This window comes from Perca flavescens, chromosome 20, assembly GCF_004354835.1.
Source record: "Perca flavescens isolate YP-PL-M2 chromosome 20, PFLA_1.0, whole genome shotgun sequence".
NCBI classification, from domain to species: domain Eukaryota; kingdom Metazoa; phylum Chordata; class Actinopteri; order Perciformes; family Percidae; genus Perca; species Perca flavescens.
The window spans coordinates 24,502,568-24,525,890 of NC_041350.1; the positions used below are offsets into that span (position 1 = coordinate 24,502,568).

General features: G+C 40.5%; 1 protein-coding gene across 3 annotated transcripts in view; it reads left to right on the forward strand.

Moving 5' to 3' along the window:
* trim9 (tripartite motif containing 9) overlaps window positions 1–23,323 on the forward strand; it is a 44,795-nt gene extending 21,472 nt beyond the window's left edge. The window contains exons 3-11 of one of the 3 annotated variants that reach the window (XM_028565603.1): window positions 1,302–1,424; window positions 11,470–11,580; window positions 13,166–13,319; window positions 14,182–14,327; window positions 16,653–16,791; window positions 18,499–18,537; window positions 19,760–20,063; window positions 20,857–21,019; window positions 21,993–23,323. In XM_028565603.1, the coding sequence (XP_028421404.1) occupies window positions 1,302–1,424; window positions 11,470–11,580; window positions 13,166–13,319; window positions 14,182–14,327; window positions 16,653–16,791; window positions 18,499–18,537; window positions 19,760–20,063; window positions 20,857–21,019; window positions 21,993–22,070 (1,257 nt within the window). In that variant the 3' untranslated portion in view covers window positions 22,071–23,323. The remainder of the gene's footprint in view (window positions 1–1,301; window positions 1,425–11,469; window positions 11,581–13,165; window positions 13,320–14,181; window positions 14,328–16,652; window positions 16,792–18,498; window positions 18,538–19,759; window positions 20,064–20,856; window positions 21,020–21,992) is intronic. The other 2 variants (XM_028565605.1, XM_028565606.1) reach the window with 2 other exon arrangements.

The window sequence follows — 23,323 nt, forward strand, 5'->3', positions numbered from 1 at the left end:
TTCAACAGATCAAATATTAAATTAGAGTAAATTTAATCATGGTTGTTTTTGCATGTAGTGTTATAAACTCCAAAGTTGTACTAAAATAGGGCTGCAACTAACAATTATTTTCATAGTCAATTAATTAATTTAATTATTATTTTTTAATCCATTAATCAATTAGGTGTTTGGTCTATACAATGTTTAGAAAGAATCCTGCACACTGACCATTATGCAAGCAATTGCGTTGCAGGATTCTTCCAACGCACCTGCCCGACAAAAGAGGTGTGCAAAAGTCTATACAATGTTAAAAAATGTCGATCAGCGTTTTCAATGGCTTGTTTTGTTCACAACTCAAAGATATTCTGCTTAGTGTCATAGAGGAGTGAATTAACCAGAAAATATTCACACTTAAGAAGCAGGAATCAGAGATTGTTTACCTTTTGTTTTTCATTAAAAAGGACTCAAACCGTCTAATCAATTATCAAAATAGTTGGCGATTCATTTAATAGTTGACAACTAATCAATTCATCTTTGCAGCTCTATACTAAAGTATATTTATGATGTAAATGTGGACACAGTATGTCAGGATGTAAAGAACAGTGGCATCATAAAGGCAGCTACAATTAATGAAACGGATGCTTCGCCGTAGTAACAGCAGAGCATTTCTCTGCTGCAGGTTTCAGTTCTTTTAAATGTTTGAGCGAGGATATTGATTTGAGTGGAAATGTCCCTGTGTTTACATTCAGTGGTATTACATGTACAGTACTTAGTCTAAGTGCAATATATTGACCAGGAATAGATTAAAACGCTCGACAACCTTCTGCTGTGTGTGGAGACAAAGCTGTGGTCAGCTTAAGAGGCCGATTAGGGGAGGAAGGTGGGATCCAAAGCCACGGTTGATTATCGTCACAGATGACGCTCCACCGACACCCATCAAGATGGGAGATGCAGGACAGGAGAGGAGGCATGGGAATTGTGAAAGCGAACTCTACGAGGCATAATTGCTGACGCTTCATGATGATTTTATCCACCCACGTTGTATGATAGCTAACTACTAGAGGAGACGTGTGAATGACAATGCATTTTTAAATAAACTTTTCTCAAAGGAAACATTACGAGTTTAAATCTTATTATCTCTGTACATTTTCAGTGTTAATCATGCTGTTAAATTGGTGTCAATGACTGCCTAAGTGATTCTACATCACTCATTAGTGTCCCCTCTGCTTGGTTTAGTAGACTGTGTATTTTGAGTTCAAAGCTTCTATATATTTTCAGTCATGATGCGTTATTCTTTTCAGCCTCTGCCTATTGTCTTGCAGGAGAACGGCGTGGAGTTTGAGGCCTGTTTGGTGGCGCAGTGCGACGCCCTCATCGACGCCTTGAACCGACGCAAGGCCCAGCTGCTGTCTCGAGTGAACAAAGAGCACGAACACAAACTGAAGGTGAGTGAGCATGACCACACAAAAGAAATATACATCAAAGAAATATATGAGATGTTGTGTACATTCACAAGAAACAGCATTTTGTTGGAAAATATAATCAAGAAGGTAAAAAAGATAAATAAGTGGAATGTGAATATGGCTGTTTATGGCTGTTTTTGCATTAAACGCATCCTGTTTGGGAAGTTGAAAAACAGTCTGCAATAATAACATAGGCTTGACTAAAATAAATGCACCAATATTTGTGATGATTTTGGTATTTCAGGCATTGTTTGAAGTGTTTGTAAGTTGATTTTATAGTGGAAACTGGTGCCTTCTTGATTGGTAAGAAAATCAATTGCATACTGATAGGAACTAAAAGCAATTGCTGCCTGGAAGGACGGAAATTAATCGAAATATTAATGGTTAGTGTCAAATGTCAATTATTTAAGCTTTTTCTGCATCTCTTGCATTTAGAAGATGTCCTCGTTGCAGGTTTAAGATTCAGCACAGAACTAAACAACCTACCAATGCACATTTTTTTGATTTAGCATAAAAATGAAAACTCAATTCCAATGATTTCAGAGACATAAAGTGCGACATTTGTCTTTACACCGTGTGCAACACACTGAACGAGGGACATAACCGACAGATGGAGTCAACAGGAGGAGGAGGGAGAGATACATTTGTGCTGTACAGCATCCAATTTCACGCTTGGACACTCTGTAGAATCAAGGTTTCACATGTGTAGGTGGTTTGAGAATCACAGCCTGTGCATAGCAAAATTTTGAGCACTCTCATTTTTCCTCTCTTTCCTCCATATATGAAATATTTAGATGTGAGGCATTTCATGGAAGTGCCTCATAAGTCACTCACCAATTGAAAAACTCATTTTCATTTCATTCACGTTTAATTCTCTACAAGGAGGACCGGTCTCTTTTCTTTTGTGTGTATTTTTGAGGTTTACCTTTTTTTTCATTTGAGAGGTTTTGTAACTGAATTTCTCTTTTATTTTTCTCTCTACACATTTACAAACTGGGGCTTAACATTGAAGAAAGAATTCAGTAATTGGGAAAATGATTTGCTTTCTTGCCAAGAGTTAGATGAGAAAACCAATACCACGCTCATATGCTCCTGGAGTCTTGTTATCACCAGGCGGTTACCAGTCAACCAGAGACTCCAGGACGTTACTGCTCTTGAACAAGAAACAATCTGGCTCATAACCCCCGGTAAAACCCCAACATGTTGTTTTACACTTTGTATTTTGTACCAGTTAAACAAGCAAGATATAACCTGTTAATTAGTGAGGTTTAGAGGGGCTAGTTTAGAGGTAGGCAGATTTCTATACCCTCTGCTTGCAGTCTTCATGCTAAGATAAGCTAACTAGCTGCTGGCTCTAGCTCAATAGTAGGCAAACAGACGTGAGAGCGGTGTTGATCTCCGCATCTAACTCTGCTCTCAACTAACTATTTGAAATTATTGTAACACTTCCAAGTTTTAAATTGAAATATTTAGAGCCAAAGACAAAGCTGAATCAGACCACTACTGTCCCTCCCTCTGCAAAGTAACCAGTCCTGGAGGACAAAGGCCCAGGGGGTAAGCATCTGTCAACAGCCTGTAGCTCCTATGGCGCCATTTTGATGCTAACAAGCCATCACCCGCCGTTAGCATTCCATTGACTGCCATTCATTTTGAGGTCACTTTGACAGCGAATAACTTTACATCTGAAGCGTTTAAAGACTATTTGTCCATTGTTTATTTCTAAAGAAACACAACAATGTATAAAAGGCTCCATTACCTTGTACCTCACATTATGGCTCCGTAGCAGACGTTTTTGTAAAAATAGGCTAACGATTGTGTGATAACCACGCAACTTACTGTCGCACAGTAGAGAAATTACAGTACAGAAGAAGCTCGCAGGCAGTTTTGACTCACATTAGCATTTTAGTTAGCAATAATTATCCTGTGCCCATGTTATCTCCTTACATATACCTACGCTCTCCGTCTCTGTAAGATTGGGAATGATTGAGATTTGTCTTGGCACAGCTACCAGAAGTCTTCCAACTTTCAGACACGTTGTTCACGTCACATCTACGTCTTCAAGCTCAGTTGGAGGCTGCGCGTTACTGCTCAGCCATCACCGGAAAAGTGCTTCTGCTATCCTTCACTGGTCTCCGTCCAGAGTAACAGGATCTGTTGGTCCATTTTATATACTGTCTATGCAAAGGACACACACTGACACTCTGAGCAGTGTGTACTCCTCCCAGTATTCAGCTGCAAATATGCTCCAGGCAACAAAACTCATACATTTTGCAGGTTAGAAATATAAAACCTCTCACCCTCGCAGCAGCTAGAAAAGCTGCAAACTGTTACATTCATTGCCTGCAGTGTCACAAATGTCAAAATTACAGCAGCTATTACTTAGTTTTTTGTTTTTTTTGTGCCTATAGATGGAACACACTGCAACATGTTTACGGCTTCAGCTCTAAACTTGCCTGTTCAGAAACTGCAGCGCTGCAGGCCTAGTTTTGGGCAACATTGTGCGCTCTTAAAATGCAAAATCTGTTCCGTTAATGATTTATCGGCTGTTAAGTGATGGATGGATGTTTAATGTGGGGCATCGGACACGTTTACACCTCCAAGACTCCAATGTATCTCAGCGCTGATCTGATCCCACCTGTCAGATCAGTGCCTCCATGTGTTTTTCGCCGAATCTTAATGCCAGAAAGACACATTTCCCCATGACAGATCTGATATTCTTTTTTGCTGCGCTGCTCACACACTCAGGGACACTGCTTTCCATCATAGGAGTTTCCCACAGAGTCAGGGATGCAAGAAACTCTTAGTTTCACATGTTCTGTGTTTGTCATCTGTTCCTGCAGGGTAGCATAGATCTTTTGAGGTAGATCAGCTGAAGTAAAAGGAGGGGGGTTAACTGAAGGCATGGCTTGTTTTCTGGAGTAATTGGAGCCCCTCTGACATGGTCAGTCAATGGAATGCTTTCTGCTTCATTAGCATGTGGCTCAGTGGCAGAGGCCATCCTGCAGCTGTAATTGAATGAGACACGTTTCTGTCCCGGTGCACTCTTGATGGTAATGTAGCTCTTTGTGTATTTTCCAGATGTACCGTAGCATCTCAGATGAAAAGCAGAGTGTTGTATAAAACAAAAGGCCAGCTTTGCATTTTATACATGTCCAATTAAGAAACTAATGAGGTGCCCTAATTAATCCTGCTGATGCAGTCACATGGAGCTCTTTTTATGAGGAGAAACCATAAAAAAAACATAAAATCAATTAAAACAAATGTATACCGCTGCAGCTGACTTGGCATCTCCGACAGAGCTTCCTGCTGCTCTCCTCCTGGTCCTGCACATGGACGCCAAAGCCCGGTCGCCATGGTGACCAGGACGTGTTGCTCTTGTTTGAAGCTGTGGAGGCGAGAGAAGTAGTCCTTCATAACATGAGTCAGGTTCCTTTTTTTCTGCACATCAGGAGGACTGACCTATGTGTTTGTTCATAAAGATAGCAGAGGAGGAAGGTGGTTTTATGGCGGTTTGTCACACTGAGCGGTAACAAAAGCTCCTTCACTCTGTCTCACTTAAACATCCATACAGTGGTGCTCTGCAATTTATAGCCAAGGCAAACTACCAAAACCCTTTTCTGGGGGCCCTGATACTAAATCTCTTTATATATTTAAACTTAAATATATATTTTTTTCATTTTTTTATCAGAATCAGCTTCTAAATCCCCTATTTGTTATACGTGTGTAACAGTCGAATTTAAAGACGTAAATACTGAAGGCACAGCCCTGTTTTTAGCTGACTACTTTTGATCTTAGACTGGTAGCGATTTTCCAAAGTCTTTAGACTGGTTTTCTATTTTTCAGACAGCCATTTTTCTCACTTTATGTCAGTAAATTATGGAAATATACTTAAAAATAAAGCTTGTCCTCTTGGTTTTTGTATTGATTCAACAAACAAGATTTAAGAAGGTCATTTTTTTCCTTTAGGCAGTATGTATGCTAAGCTAAGCACCAGTATAGTGCTTTGATATGGAGAATTTATTTAATATGATCAAACCAAGGCACGCTGTCTCTGTCAGTCCCTCTCACTGTATTTCATCAGGGAGATCCGAGCTCACAGAGTCGGCAGTGCACTGATGAGGGATTCTTCTGAGGAATGATTAGAGAAACACAAAGTGAATCAGAAAGTCAGTCTGCATCTTCTGCGTTTTGCCACCGGATGCTCCATCCTCTGGATACCCAGCCCGGGTCGTTTAATGAGTACAGCTGCACCGGGGCTATTTTTATTTCCACTGTCGTGATTTGCTGACCTCCCTGTTGGCTTCTCGTCATCTGACTAAGTGTGTTGCTCATTCAAGTGCTCAAACATGGGGAACAGTTTGGACTGTACAGACATGAACTCAGGAAAAAAAAAAAAAAAAAAAACGGAGGCAAATATCGAATGACTAATTCTCTCACTGTGAACAGAAGTTTTTATGGCTGCAGTTGGATCTGCAGTCAGTATCTGGGGATTGTTCATCAGTATTTTATACTAATAGTATATTAGTACTTGGTGGAAGAATTAACTTTTTGTCGATCGACAGAAAGACAATTTCAGGCTGCAACCAACAATTATTTTCATTGTCTATCAATCATTTAGTCTAAAAAAGACAATAAAATAAAGTCCGACCAACAGTCCCAAACCCAAAAATATTAAATTTCCAACTATATAAAACTGCTGAAAATATTTGGAGATTTTAGGGCTTTTCTACTGTAAAATGAGTGAAAGTAGTTGCTGATTATTATTATCTGTTGAGTAATTGATTAATCAACTAATTGTTTAAGCTTAACTCATTTTAGTCATTTAATATTGAGCTAAAAAAAAAATGCATAACAGTCTTTAGCTCCGGCTTCTAAAATGTGAGTGCTGCTTTTTTCTGTTTTATATTATTCTAAATTGAATATATTTGAGGTAGGACTTTTTGTCGGACTGAATAAGCCTTTTCTGACATTTCATAGACTAAACGATTAAAAATTGAATACAAAAATAAATGACCGATGAGTCAATAATGAAAATAGCCCAATATCTGACAGTATGTGAGCCCTAAATGCCATTGAATGTCTTGTTATGTTTACATCAATAGAAGTGAAGCTCAAGCATTTCCTCTGCGTTTCTCTCTGAGTAAGAGACACATTAATGCCGAGCAGGAAGCACCCTGATCCTCGCTGACAGCTGGGTGTCTGTGGAAGTGGCACTTGTCACTTTCTCTGACCATCACTGCAGCGTGTAACATACAGGAAGCAAAGCAGGAGGGGATTTTAATCCCTTTAGTCATGTTTCCCACCACCATCCCTCTTGTATCTCTTTTTGTCTTCTTTCTCTCCTCTCTTTTTTTATTTTAATCTTTATTTATTCAGGGAAGGTTCACTGAGAGGAAGCCTCTCTTTTGCAGGAAGGCCCTGATCACATTTACACAGTTACACATTCATACCTGGAAGCTGCCCGGTGCTACCACAGTCTGATCTGCTGGCCACTGAGCCACTCCACTGGAGCTGAGTGCTCAAGGGCACCTTAGTGGTGCTATGAGGGAGGGACAGGCGCTGCTCTTTCACTTTCCCCACCCAGATTTTATCCTGTCAGTCTGGGGATTGAACCGACGACACAACCTCGCATCTCTAACCTCTAGGCCACCACTGCCTCTTACTACTCTACCTTTAATCAACCTCTTTTGCCTCCATCCATTTCCCTTCTGATGTCTCTCTTCGCTTTCTTCTGCCTCTTTCAACCCATGTCCGTATCATTAAATCATCTTCATGCACTTCCATAATGTCAAACTGTCATGGATTGTATGCCAGGGTCATGACTGACTGTACACAGGCCTGTGCTGCTGCTGTAAATGGAGCGCTTAGGAGACTGCAGCCCCAGTATCTCACAAGGCCAAAAGTGCCGCAGTGGCCTAATAATTACAACAGAAACTCATAAAACGGGTTATTTATTTCACGAAAGAGGCAGCATGTCCTGCAGACTCACTCACAGGACAATATGTGCAGCTGTCAAGGTACTGGATAATATTGGCCACTTTTTAAGTATCTAGTATCAAACGGCAGATTTAGCAGCTAAAGAGGCAGATATTTCCCTCTGGAGTAGGTGGAGAGCAAAAACAGAGCTAAAAGAGAATAATGTAGGACTAAGATTCACTAGGTTTTGCTAACAAGTTCCTCATTTCAACTTAGATGTTGAAAATATGTCAATGTTGTGTTTACAGCTTGTTTCCACTGCCCCCAACTGGCACAAAAACAGTGACTGTAGGTTTTAAATATAAAATTTTTTTTTAAGAATCTATTGTCACGTCATGTTAGCATCTCCTTTTATAAAAAGAGTAGTAACATGTTTTAGTGAGTCAAATGGCAAGAGAATACATTTCTCATCCCAGTCCTTGGATGAAGAAATGTAATGAAAAGCTGCTGTTCCAAACATGAATAATAACTGCAAAGAAACATATTCCTGTGTGTGTCAGTGCTCTCTGAGCATCAGTTTGTATTAATTTTGCCCTCTCGTTGTTTGGGATTGTTTGAGCAGCGCTGTCGAGCTGTTGTGACTCTGTATGACGATGTGTTTAATCACCACGACAGCCACATATGTCTGAGAGGACAGAGGATGCAGTTTGTTTCCCCCCCGTGAGCTCCCCTGTCATCTCTGCTTCTGCAGAAACTGTGGCCCACTTACACTGCTCTGCCCTCTACCACTGTCCTGCACTCCATCCACCTCTCTTGTAATTTATTAATCCCACATCCCTTCTCTCAGGATGCTTAATTTCCTCCCACCTCAAACTGCCGCTGTCCCTTCATTTGTGTTAAATCCAGGTGAATGAATCTTCCTCACACTGATTATCTGTTGATCAGCAGGCAGAGCGGTATTGCCGCTGGCAGCTTATATCTCAATCCGATGCTGCTTTAAAGCAGATTCCAGGAAAGATGACTGCAATGCTGAGAAAAGCTGTTCAGTAGGCAGTGAGTGTCGAGTCTGAGAGAGAAGGGGGAAAGGAAGGACCAGGGAAAAGGACAAGATATGATAAAAAAAAAAAGTTCTCTGCAAAATTCCTCCACATGTATTGTCCCCTATGGATTAAGAGATTGTGATTCCAGCTGCGTACAGAGGAAGAGTGACAGCAACTCTGATTGTTAAACAGGCAGCGACAGCAGTGAGAAACTCTTCCTGGAGCCCTGCCAGGCCACTGCAGGGGTGTGGATGTTCCAGGCGTGACACAGCAGCCAGGGTTTGGCCCTCAGCCAGAGAAAAATAGACCCAATCATCAGAGCTGGAATGAGATTTCCTCTCGTCATTGTATGGGAAGAGAGGTTAAACACGGTCCTCATCTGGCTGATTGATTACAGCACTAAAAGGTGGAATAATTAGAGTATGATTAGCTCTGTAAATATTTATTTACTTGAAGATATTCTGTTTGCAGTTAATATTTAATCCTCTTAGAGTGCAATCAGACCTGCATTTTTTTATTTGGAACCTTGGAGGAGAAGTTGCATTTTCATGTTTGGTTTATTAAAGTTCACGCTGTCTGGACCGAAGGATTCGTTTTGCGGCCTTTTAGTGATTATATTTTGGCAGAGTTAAGGAGGCACAAAACAAAGTGATTCCAGACTCTGCAGCTGGACATGATTAATTTGTTTGGGGATTTTGCTTAAATTTACCTTCCCTGGCGTTTGCAGCAGATAGGAGAACACTAGGAAACATGACGATGAGGAGATCAGATGGTCCTTAGCGGTTCAGAACTAAAATCCGTATTTTCAAGAATCTCCCTGCAGTTAGTTTGAAGCCGCCTGCTGGTCAGATCAAATTGTCTTCAGCTGCCCAAACAAACTAAACTGGTAACAGAAGTTTTCAGTTCCCTGATGTTTGAATAAAGCATGACAAACATGGAGGGGTGCCCTAACCAATGAACTGAAAAAGCAAAGTGATAACATAACACAATCACCCTCTTCGATCCCTTTTTTCCCCTTATGCTGCACAGCCAAGATCATTTGAAATAAAAGGAAACTGGATGTGGAGTGGTTAAAACATTGATCATTCTGTGTTTGGGACACTGGTAGCCTGAAGATGATTCTGCCACTTTGACCACAATCAATATATTTGAATATTTGCACACATAATGTTAGGGAAGGGTGATATAGCGATATATACAGCATGATGTTGAGATAGCTGTGCCTTTATTTATCTGTGATGTAGCGTGTTGATTTGGACATTATGCAGTTTATAGAAATATTAGAATAATTGGATAATGTTCCTGTATTTGTCAGGTTTTTATTTCACTGTAGCAGACAGAAATAAATCTGAATTCACATATGGTTATCTCAGCTGTAAATGATTTCCCAAGAAAAATGGATATATTATAATATATGATGCTAGAATCCTGAACTCTTCTTACTGGGGGTGTGGAAATTGAATCATTGCATCAGTGCATTGCAATGCGAACCTAGACGATTCTCTGCATCTCCCCTCTACATTCAGGAAGTATCTTTTTTAAGAGCAGATACAATAAAAAGGGGAGTTCATATATATCTGACTGATTTGTTGATGGAAACCATGTTTAGCAATATATAATAATATTGAGGAGGTGATGCATCGGGACGCATCGTGATTCATCGGGATATCGATTCTTATTGTTAACAGGATAATCGTAATCGAATCGGGAGACCAGTGAAGATTCACACTCCTACTGATTACTGCCTTAAAAAGGGGGCTTTGTAAAGCCTGACTCTATGTGCCTTACAATAATGCTACATACAGAATAATCTCTAATTGTATGAAAGTCTTTACAGTTTGTTGCATGTCAGGGGTACAGTACTTGCATATTGATGCGCTGTGACTTCAGTCATCAGTAAATCATCTTCCTCTATTCTGTCAGCCTGCAGAAAGGATTTTCCTCTCCATTCAGCCTTGGAGCCCCTCAGATAGCAACAGTGAAGTTTCTGTTACCTAGCAACCCTCGGTCCAGCACCTCCGTTTATTTCACACTGTTGCGAGGAGGCTCTGTGGACATCAGTAGTGTCAGCAGCGGAGTGGGAATCTCCCAGGTCTATCAAATATCCAATCAAATCAATCAAATATCTGGTTGTATGTGCGATAAGGAGGGTTTCTTTTATTGATTTAAATCTGTTCCATTGTATTCAGATCGTGTTATGGGGAGATGCATTATGAATATGGGGAGGGCAGCAATAGAAACTGATAGAGGACTGATTTTACTGATGTCGAATGTGTTTTCGGAGACAAAATTCAATAACTGCGTACAGGTAACTCAGAAACCGCTACATGTCTTGATTCTGTATCTGCTCAGAAAAACAAAAAAAATGTTTGGCTCATCACATCTCTGATGTAACCGGTGATGCTGACACGCATTCACGTGTGAAAACAAAATGTCACTTTCCTTCCGTTAACGTCAATAACAGGATCATGTCGCCGATGTCCCTTCAGCCTCCTCTTACTCCTTCAATCTGTGAGCGAGTCTCAAGAGGGAACAGATTTACTCAATCAAACACTTTGACAATCCTGTTGATAATCTCATTATCGGTATTCCTGCTGGTCGTCTCATTCAGCGTCTCTTCATCCATTAACAGCCATGTTTAATCTGTGTTCTCCAGCCTCCTCCTTCAATTTCAATTCTCTGTCCTTCCTTTCAGTGTTGCCGTGCTTTCTTGCCTTCTCTGTCTCCTCTTCTTCCCTCATTTACAACATTTCTGCCATCTTCTGTATATTAACTCCCCTCTAATTTCTCTGCATCTCCAGTTGTCCCTATTCTTTTTTGTCCTATTTATACTCTACAGCACTTGCACACTTTATTAAACCCTCTTCTGTGTATTTTATTCGTATTGCACTCCAGAGTAATTACAGGAAAAGGGGTGGTGATTAACATATGATTATCTTCTGTATGCTTGTTGTTGTTGTTGTTGTTGTTGTTGTATTATACATGCATAACTTGATTCCCTTCGTGGCTGTTTTCTTCTTTTCTCCACCATCATCCCTCTCTTCTTTTTTTTTACCCCTTTTATTCCCCAGGTGGTTCGGGATCAGATCTCCCACTGTACGGTGAAGCTGCGTCAGACCACGGGGTTGATGGAGTATTGTCTTGAAGTCATCAAGGAGAATGACCCCAGTGGTTTCCTGCAGGTAAGCTGCAAAACAATACAAGTCTCCTTTTTCCATTCCCCAAGTACGGCTGGGCGATATGGAAAAAATCAAATGTCACCATACTGTCACTCTTGACCAGATATCTCGATGTCGATTTCAGATGAATTATCATCAGTAATGTGAATATATTGTTTAAATGTGTAAAGGCAAATAATAAAACGGCTAGAAGTAAGGTAAGTTCAGAAAAATACATAAATCACGTTACTGTAATGTAGTCTTTAAAACGGGAAAGTCATATTACGATATTCAAAATTTAAAACGATATCTAGCCTCATATATCGATATTGATATAATATCGATATATTGCCCAGCCCTATCCCCAAGTTACATTAATAAAGTGGAGCAAAATGCAAAATGTTTCCCAGTGCACCAGTTCCCAACCTTTTTGGCTCAACCAAAGAAGATTTCTCTTGCTATTGCTATATTTCAATAGTTTTTTAAGCTCTGGAGAAGTGAAATCAGCCATGAAATCAGGTTAGGGCAAAGATTACAGGAAAGTCAGAAAAAATTGTATATTCCCCAATTCTCATGCTTATTCTGTTCAACATCTACATGTTCCTACTAGCTCAGATACAAATAGAAAACATCAAATGTCGTACTATAACTGTGGTCTCATACAAGCTCTGAGTAAGTGCATTCAACAAATCAATAATTGGATGTGCCAACATGTTCTCCAGTTAAAACAAAAAAAAGAACAAACTGAAGAAGAACAATTCAAAGTTAGCGCTCGGCTTCAGTCGCTAACATTACAGACCACAAACCAAGCTAGTAATCTTGGCTTAGTCATGAAGCTAAATTGCAACATCCACATTAAGACAACTATAACAGCAGCTTCCAGCATATATCAAGATTTAAAGGATTTATGTCCCAGCAGGATTTAGAAAAACTTCGCCATGCGTTCATCTTCAATAGGCTGGATGTCTGTAAACGCTGTCTGTACACTTCTCTCTAAAAAGTTGATAACATGACTGTAGCTGATTCAGAGTCCTCACTAAGACCAGGAGAATGGATCACATCAGTCATTACTAGCTAAGAATATGACTCAGACCCAATACATTTTAGATAAAGTTGAATTTCAAAGTGAAAAATAAGCACAACCAAAACTGAATTGATAGATGCAGTTGAAGTTAGTTTATTTGCTGTCAGATGATTTCACTGCCTTTGGTGAGCATTTTCACCTTGTTAAAATCAAACTTATTGGACATCTTTGGTTTAAGTTGACAGTTTTATAGCTAATAAACTTCAGTGTTGAGCTGAATCTGATGAAATGATGAGCAAACACAGTATCACAGTATATCAATGTATGTGTTTGACAGTGGCCTGTGTGGAGAGACCTTTTACCCATTATGGTGAAATAGTGGGGAAATAGGGAAATACAGTATGTTAAGACGTTATTTCAACAATAAGTTTGGTGTTTATGTCAGTAACATTTCCTTTCCTCTAATTTTCTGATAATGTCCTGATTATTCCCTCGTTTCCTGGTAAAAGGCATTCAATAGAATGGGTTTGGAGTCCCAGTTCCGTTTCAGTTAGTTTTAGTTGTAAATAAATGCGTTGTCCTCAGATCTCCGATGCCTTGATCCGGAGGGTCAGCATGACAGAGGGCCAGTGGGGGAAGGGAACCCTCACCCCCAGGATGACCAGCGACTTCGACCTCACTCTGGACAACGGCCCCCTCCTGCAGACCATCCACCAGCTGGACTTTGTCCAGATGAAAGGTAAAAAGAGAGGAAATAATGGGTACAGACACCTGAGGGACTTAGACAAGAGTGGGCTAGAGGAGAGAAGGCAACTTTCTATAAACTCAAAGAGGCAAGTTCAAGCCCTCATGAGAGCTAAAGTCTTCTCGACTGTAGACAGTAAATCCCTACCAGCCTGTGGAGGAGCTGTTCTGTAGTCAGACTGATCTCTGTTGTGAAAAATCACTATAATATACAGCACCTGCAGTGTTTGCAGTACTGAATCGTTGGTTTATAGTAAGGTTTTGGACTCATTTTACCAAGAGAATTGTTGAAATATGAATGTTAAAACATAATTTTACCTATAATATTTCTGTATGTTGTATCTTTGTAATGTATTATGGACACTAATGGGCTTTGTTTTTGTAAAAAGTTTGCCGTTTTTTAGAGACAGCTTTTTCTTGCATATGACCTCTTAATCTTTGAAAATCACAAATTGCTGGATGTGTGCTTAGACATTTGTGTTTGGTTTGATACCTGCTTTACACAGTATGATATCTCTGACACACTGAAAGTGTTTGCTAAAATATTCTGTAAATTACTCAGAAAGTCAAAGAGGTTTGGTGTGTTTATATTTGTGATATGGATGCCTTTGATTATTGACTTATAAATTCATAATTGAACATAATTGAACTTATAAATTCATAATTTAATTTATAAATAAATATTGAGGTCTTTGTGCACTGCTGAGTCATATCCTGTGTGTGTGTGTGTGTGTGTGTGTGTGTGTGTGTGTGTGTGTGTGTGTGTGTGTGCGCGTGCGTGCGTGTGTGTGCGTGCGTGCGGCCGTCCTTTCGTATCTCACTAGGCTGTAATCTGGCCTGGTTTTTCTTCTCCTCAGTCCCAGCTGCTCCCATGCTCCAGCTGGAGGAATGCTGCACTCAGAACAACAGCGCCACGTTGTCATGGAAACAGCCGCCGCTCTCCACCATCGCCGTGGATGGCTACATCCTGGAGCTGGACGATGGAAACATGGGGCCGTTCAGGGTAGGTTTCCCTGCGCAGGTACTCTTTTGTCTCCGCCCGTTAGGATTTATCTGTCGACTTTAATAGAAGACAGACATTACTTTTACTTGGGAAAAGCTCAACAGGGGAATCTTTGTTGGATTTACATTTAAATTACAAGACAACAAGTGGAAAAAAAAGGACCAGTTAGAGTAATAATTTACCTTTAGAGAACACCACCCGTCTCTCTCTCTCTCTCAACAAAGACTTCTTCATTCGCTGCCATGGAGGACACCAGCTCAGCCAGGGGAATGTGAAAGGAACGCTTTGTCGCCTTAAATCGCTCTCTCGTACCACGCAGCTCTGAGTGATATTAGAGCACCTCATGTGACACACTGTAGGGACACGACGTCAGGAGAAAGGGTCTGTAATGTAGCTGCCAGCTGGGATGATCCCGTAAGAAGTGTGATCTGGGATCAAAGCGGTAGTCAAACCCTCTCCAGAGGTGCACCATGTAATCCATCCAGCTAAGACCCTCCTCAGTTCTCTATACATCCAGGCCCCGGCTTTGTTATAATGGCAACTTAAACCCCCCGAACAATACTCTCAGTACAATGGCAGAGGATATCTGTGTCCGGCCTCTAAACCTGTAAAGTGCATAACATTCAATCTGGGAGATCTTTCTACTTTGTTAAACGGATGTTAAACTTTGGAATGAATCCCCTGGCCAAGTAGTTAAGGAGATAGATAATAGAGTTAGTAGATCATCTCAGATTCCCCAATTTTAGATCATTTATTCATCTAGAAAAGTATGCAAAAACAGCCTAGGGTTTAAAGGGTTAACAGAGCCTCAAAACACAACGATCCAAATGTAGTCCCCATATTTCAATCTCAGCCTTCTCTCAAATGTTGCCATCTTCTAATAGCTCCTAAAAAGCACACCATGGTTATCAGATTCCTCTAAACAACATAATGAAAGTGGTTTGAATTGAATGTTCTGTTTGTGTAAGTGTGTTATTGACTTTTACACTTCTTAGAACTGTAAACAGATGTCAACTTTAGGGCTTTGTGAGTAGGCAGAGCATCAGCTAAACACTCCCTGTGTAATGCGAATGGTCCAGCAGCTGTTTGTAGAGGCATCCTGTTTTAATTTGATCTCTGAAGCCAGTTGTCTGTCTGTATGAGCCTTCATCCTTCTGTCTTAATCACAACTGTTGCATAAGAGGGTGATCATTTACATCCAATCTGCCAACAGACTCACCAACTGCATCCGCTGACTGCTAATCAGTCGATGCCAAATTATGTTACAGCTTGGAGACATTTCATCTGCATGTTAACTGTTAGCTGACTTAATGTGGTAGTTATTGTGTTTAAAGGTCCAGAGTGTAACGTGTTTAGTTGTTCATTATCAAAATCTGTGTTGCACGTTCACAAACTTGTCCTTTTTCATGAATATTTAATTTACCACCACCATCAATTCCAAGTATTCCTTTTGGCTTGAAAATTTACATTTGCATTCGCATGAACTGGGGTAAACGCTCCATATTCATGCGCCATCTTGAAATACCTTAGCCAGAAAGGGACATACAGGACATACTGCTCCGCCTTTCGTTTTTTTCGCTGTCACATGATAAACTCACAGGTGCTGCTAATGCTGCTAATGGGTATCGTAGCTTCCCGGCCCCGGCAAGTTTGAAGACGGAAACATGGAGGACCACACGTATTCAAAATCCAAATTTCAGGAACAGGAGTCTTCTTCTTCTTTGCCCCCAGAAAAAGAAAAAGGATACTGAAAAGAGCAAGAGACCGGCTCTTTGAAGCGTGAAGGCTACCGTAGCTGTAATACGTACTTTGAACTGCGTGGTGCGAGAGAGTCGATTGCGATGATATATATGATCTCAACGCTAGATGGGAGAAATCCCACACATTGGACCTTTTAAGTTGACTGTTTTACTAAAGGTGTTTGTGTGCTTTAAATTGTCTTTAACTTGAACCCGAATCATTTTATGTAATACCTATATCTGGTGCTACATTTTGCCAAAAAACTATTTACTTTCCGATTTGTGAGAGGGAAGTTTTCCTTTCTCCTCTGAGTCATCAAGGCTCGCCAACGCAGCACCACACTGAGCTTGGCAAGTTGTGTGTCCCCATGTCTATTTATACTCCGGTGTGGGCTGCCTCACCCACGCTGAGTTGTACAAACTCACACTCTCGCTTATTACAATCAACCGCCCCAAATCCAAATGGGACGCTCCTTCAGAGGCAGAGTCGTGCGGGTTAAAAAACGAAGGAGGGCTCTCTCTGTGTCACATTTACGCACTTGATGTATCTGCCACCTTAACAGGAAGCATTTGTGTGTCTTTACAGGAAGTGTACGTGGGGACAGAGACCATCTGCACAGTGGACGGGCTCCACTTCAACAGCACATACAAGTCCAGAGTGAAGGCCTTTAATGCCAGCGGAGTGGGCCAGTACAGCAAGACACTGATCATGCAGACCTCTGAGAGTACGTTAAGCATCTTTTCCTTCTCATACTACTAATATGGCTGTATGTCTTTAAGGGGAAAAAAACACCCTCAAAACAGAATTCATTTATTTGTTCAGTCTGTATTTAGAATAATATTGCCAAAATGTTAGAGTCCAAATAGAGCCAAGACTCAAGTCTGAGTTGCCAATATAATAGACTCATCCATGCTTCTTCACTGGCAGTACTGAACTCAGCCGCCTGCGTATATTTCTTATTAAGCAAGCAACCTTTATCGACAGTATTTAGCTACACTTTTCAAAGCAGCAGGTCTGAAGTAGAGCTCGGTAGATTTATCTGCCAGTAAGTGCCAAGAAATGGCAAACTAGGTTTGAGTTGATTGAGAAACAGTGTCACCACTGCCAACACTGAAATCAGTTTGTCACTTGCTGTTCCTTTTTTTCAGGACTTTTGCTTCTCCAAATGCCTGCCACATGTTTGTTACTGTATCCCTGTGTTTCCCAGGTGTTGTAACACCGTTCTTACTCTTTGTTGTTATTGTGCACATTTTCTTTTGCATGATTAGATCCTGAAAAGTTTCTTGGTTACATTTCTCTTGATATCGTATTGGATTTATGCCATGACGAATCCAATCTGATTGCCCAGGATGTTGTGCTCTAGCAAACAGCTGGCAGGTATTTTATCACAGGTCTAATAACAGTAATAATAATAATATCATTTTGTAGTTACTATCACTTCCTGAGATCACAGACTAGAGTCCCGGCTCAGTTTCCTTCTTCTTTTGGATGTGAAGCGTTCATTAACAGCACAACATTTTGACTTATCTTACAAAGATCTTAAGAATAATAAATTGTTGCTGCCAGACTTAAGCCTTGCATCTTCAAAAAGACAACTTCTTAGAAATTTAGGGGAAAGGAGAACATATATGGCCACTTCTTTTGCACTTTTCTTTTTCTTATTTCAGATTTAAAACCATGCACTTTGAGTTTTTAAATGATGGGTTCAAAGAGATATCAAAGCGGGCCATCAAACATCCTCATCCTCTTTTTTTTCTTTCATGTAACACAAACATAATAACAGTAAAAGCCTCCAAAATATCGATTGCAAGGTTTTAACCCAAAAGCAGCAGCGGGATGTGAACTCTGTTTGAGGGTGTGTTTGAGCCTTTAAACCAGGTACATCCAGTAGCAGATGGTTTGTATATAATCCACCCATGTGCTTGCTTTCCCATTAGTTAAATGCTGCTCTGCACACAGGGAAGCTTGTCATCCATCAGTGGACCTGAAAGCGCCAGACAGCCTCCCTACCTGGCAGAGAGAGCACTCAGCAGCTGCTGGGGGCTGCACAAAGTGATCTAACCACTCAGTGTTTTTGCAGAGATCTGTCATCTTTCACCTGGACAACTGGGCTTTGATTTTGTCGGTTTTATTTCCCGCATGGAAAGGAGGACGTTTCTCCATCAGAAATGTCTTTTCCTTTATTTTTTTGCTTGTTCTTTTGAAGGCTCCCCTGATCTGTTTCTAGGAACTCTTTGCTTTTGTTTTTAAGGATCTCATCTGTGCTGTTTGGGCTGCCTGATCAAACCTGGTTTTTACCCTCTCCTCCATCCCTCCCGACCCCTCTACACTGTCTGCTTTACTGCTTCGCTACGCTCTACTCCTCCTTCCCTCTTTTATTTCTCCCCTCTTCCCTCTCCTTCTCTACTCCCCCCTTCATTTCACATTCCAGCTGGACTCCCTCCATGTGATATTCAATCTATAGGCACAGGTATGGACAGCTCTCATTGCTGACTGTTTCCACACTAATCCCCCCTCGTTGCCATTGCTTGTGTCATCAGTGCAGTGCTTCACTCTCAAACCAGCAGGTGGGCAGTTTGCCGCTCTGTGGGCTGCACTTATTAAACATTCGCTACAGGCTTCTAATAAATGTCTTTGTTTTATTTCCTTTGGGAAATAAAGCTATGTAATGAAACTTTACTGCACATGGTGACACCAATGAAAGATGGTGGACAAGCAAGTCCAGTGGAGCCCATATAAAGCGCAAACAGGCATCTGTTAAAGTCCCATATTTCTCTGTGTAGAGTATAGAGCTATGTTAATATACTTACAACCCTGTGTCAAACTGTTTGCAAAGTTATTAGCATTTGATTTAGCCTGCTGCTTGCGGTGTAAGGCTTTGCAATAGCTCACAGAAAGTGAAAGGGTCAGCTCACCCAAATTACAAAAACCAAAACAAACCCCTAGTGATGTCAATCCAGGCAGATGGTTGTGGTTTTATTTGCTGAGGTTTTAAATCGACACCACCAACCCAATACAATTAATGGAAATTTAGAATTTTCTTTGTGCTGCATAAATTAAAGCCACTTTTGCCACTTGGGGGCAGTGCTACATTGACATTTTATCATCCTATAAAGTTTATGTGACGAACAATTAGCAAATATTTGCATATTTACACTTTCAGTAGATGCAGAACAGCATTATCATTCAATTGAAGTCATGTTTCTGTCCATCTGGTGAATGTAGGTCCATTAAGCTCTCACAAAGACCCCCCCACGCCACGGGAAAACAAACGGCAATTATCATTTCCAGACTGTCTGACACAGGTTTTATATTATAATATTATTAAGATTATTAGGATCAAGTTATTAGTTAAGTTGTAGAGTATGTTAAGAATTAACCATAAGAATATTAAACATAATATTGTTAGTGAATCTTCTTCTTCTCATCTTCTTTCATATAATTATGATTCCTTTCATTAAGTGTTTACAGTGTAACTTCCCCTCATCTAACCTCCAGCCTCTAGATTCATGTCACTGTCTTTTTAAAGTCATGACCATCTCATCAGGTGATATTATTGATGCTAAACAACAGTGTGTGTAACTCTCCCTGTGTGTGTGTGTGTGTGTGTGTGTGTGTGTGTGTGTGTGTGTGTGTGTGTGTGTGTGTGTGTGTGTGTGTGTGTGTGTGTGTGTGTGTGTGTGTGCACGCAGTTGCTTGGTTCACCTTTGACCCGGCCTCCGCTCACCCGGACATCGTCCTCTCCAACGACAACCTGACAGTGTCGTGCAACAGCTACGACGATAGGGTGGTCATGGGTAATTCTGCCTTCTCCCGCGGCGTTCATTACTGGGAAATGACCGTGGATCGCTATGACAACCACCCAGACCCGGCTTTTGGGATCGCTCGGGCCGACGTGCTGAAGGACGTGATGCTGGGGAAGGACGACAAGGCCTGGGCCATGTACGTGGACAACAACCGGTCCTGGTTCATGCACAATAACTCACACACTAACAGGTAAGGAGTCCAAGTCTTATTTCATATAAAAAAATACTAAAAGCCCTGCATTCAACCCAATCCAGGGAATTTGAATTGATTTGTGTTTGTGGCCCATTGATAAAAGACCATAATGCAGCTGAAAGCTCCAGGAATAGCTAATAGTTTAGAACTAGTTTGAACTACTTTATATACAGTTGGCTAGTTTTGTCGAGTGGTTCCCAACCTAGGGGTTCGGGCCCATCCAAAGGGTCACCAGATAAATCAGAGGGGTCACAAAGAGACATTACTTTTGACTTTTCTCTCATGTTTGCTTTTATGTGAAACACTGGATCATTTTATCTCTTTGGGCCTCAAACAGTTATTCAAATGAAACCAAGTTTAGAAGGGAAATGTCTGCTTGGTGTAACTGCTAACAACTCATAGATCTCTGACATATTACACAGGTTTTTTGTAAAAAGCCAAAAAAGTCGGGAACCACTGGTTTAATCTGTAACAATGTGTTGTATTTCATAAGATCTTGATACTCTTTTTTTTTTTTTTTTTTTTTTATAATAATATCTAAATCTGAAATGTAACAAGTAACTAAAGATGTGACATAAATGTAGTTTTTCAAATGTGGGGTAAAAACTACAATATTTGAATGAAAATACTCAAGTACAAGTACCTCAAAATTGTACTTGAGTACAGTAAATATACTTTTTAGCTCTGTTAGCATTACACTTACAGGATGGGAGGACAAATATTCTGCAGGATGATACTGACTAAAGCAGCAGTATTTGCGTCATATCTTCAGTAAATTTCTCTGGTGCAGGACGGACGGCGGCATCGGTAAAGGAGCTACAATAGGAATTCTGCTGGACTTCTCACGTGGCATCCTCATCTTCCTCATCAATGATGAGCAGCAGGGTCCAGTGGCTTTTGAAGGCTTGGAGGGTGTCTATTACCCCGCTATCAGTCTCAACCGAAATGTCCAGGTACAGACTGATATTGTGTTTGTATATATATATGAACTGTGGCTACTCATTTAATTTAAACTACTTCCATTTCTGAATTGGAAAATTGGAAAATGAATCCCTTAACATACAGATTTCTCCTTTTTTGTTTTTCCTCAAGTGGCTTTAAATAAATGAATGAATGCTTATTAAGATTGATACCACTCTCATGTCTGTTAATATGAAGCTTCAGCCTGTTAGCGTACAGAAAAAAAACTCTTTTCTACTATGGTTTTTATACGAATTAAACACGTGACAGTTAGCCATTTCCCCCTGTTTCCCGGCTTTATGCTAAGCTAAGTTAGCTGGCTGCAGATAGAAGCTTCATATTAGGGGGGAAAGACATCAAAGTGGTATTGATCATCTCATTTACCCCTTGGCAAAAAAGCAAATAAATATAGAACTTTTCCTTTAAGATTGTTAAATCTTCTTACAAAATGTATAACTATTTATAAGGTTGTTATAACCTGAGGACACATTATTCGTATTGATATTCAGACCTAAGACTCAAGTATTTTTATCTATGCACCATTCTATTAAATGGAAAAACAGCTCCAGCGGGTGCTGTTTTATAGCTGTCCCCGGCTCTCCCTCCCCGAGCAGTGCTGCAGGCAGAAACAGAGATTTTTTACTTGTAGATCAACAAAGTATCATATGAGCGGAGTTATTATTCATTAAAACTGCTTTTCAAGTTTTACAAATATGGGCTCAGAGGATTAAACCTTTAAAAAGGAAGCTTCAAAGACTCAACAACAGTTAGCAGCTGAATTTCTTATTGCTCTCAGTCAGTTTTCTGGTTTTTAATGCTGTCTCTGGGTGATGAAAGCCAAGCGCCTCCAAGACAAAACACTTCACTCACTGAGGAAATTGTTCAACGACTCCACCTGCAGGCACAAAACCAACCTTCTTTGCCATGTTTAATATTAACCCATATATTTGTATGTTGTTTTTCCAGATCACACTGCATACTGGTCTACCCATCCCTGACTTCTACTCTCCCGGAGACGCAGATCCCGCTGACTCTGTGTGCTAAAGACTCACCACCACCGGCTAGGGAAAACCTCTCCAGGATTTCCCAGGGTTCATCATGTTAGTCAATGACTATGATCCAACACTCACCCTTTCCTTCCCTCCCCCTCCCTCTCCCCACCTCCTCTTGTCCCCCTGACCGACTGACCCCATGACTCTCTGTAAGAGGCCCCATCCAGCGCTGAGCCATGCCTTTATCATGCCTAAACCTTGGACACATGAACTATCTGCAGGACAAAAATGGACCATGCTTTGCAATGTGTACCTTGTATTTCGACCAGATTTACAGTTGAGGAAGATGAAATCCTGTTATAATAATCTCAAACTGATGAACTTTGTGCAGGGATCACAATATCTGCTTAAAGGAATAGTTTGACATTTTTGGAAAATACACTCATTTGCATTCTTGCAAAGGGTTAGATGAGAAGATTGACACCACTCTTATGTCTGTATGCTAAATATGAAGCTAGTGTTAGCAGTCAGTTAGCTCAACCTCAAACAGGGAAACAGCTAGCCTGGCTCTGTCAAAAATTCACAAATATGTCACCCAACCACTTCTAAAGCTCACTTATTAAACTACTATATCTCATTTGTTTAATCTGTACAAAAAATGATGTGTAAAAATGACATGTTGTGGTTTTAAGGGCACAAATATAGTCACATAACAGCCCTTAAAACCAGAATGTCTCGTTTTTACATTTCAATTTTAAACAAACAAGTTATACTGTAATGTGCTAATTAGTGAGCTGTAGAGATGCTGCTAGCCTGGCTTTGTCCAAAGCTGGCTAAGCTAACAGCCTGCTGGCTGTAGCTTCATATTTAGAGTACAGCCATGAAAGTGGTATCACTTTTCCTAAAATATTGAACTTGTTTTGTAAATGAGTTGACTTGGAAAAAATTGCCCCCAGCATACCATCAGCTTACAGTTCAGTATATCTTATTCTTCATTCTTATTTTACATTAACAAGCACAATATCCTGTATATATTACTTTCCTGCCGTCAGTCTTGAACAGCCTGACACATTTAAAACACCAGGGGGAGCATGAGAGGGGTGTGTGTGTGTGAGGTGGGGGTGGATCGGTTGAGGCAGGTCAGAAGCTGCTATCATCCCTGCACGAGAAATCTCAGCCGCGTCACTGTCCTATCCTCACCTGTGTACCTGAGACGCTTTTCTTATTGGCTTAGCTTGTGTGATCCTTCTGTATCGCCTGTAAAAAAAAAAAATTATATATATATATATAATTTGTTTTACAGCA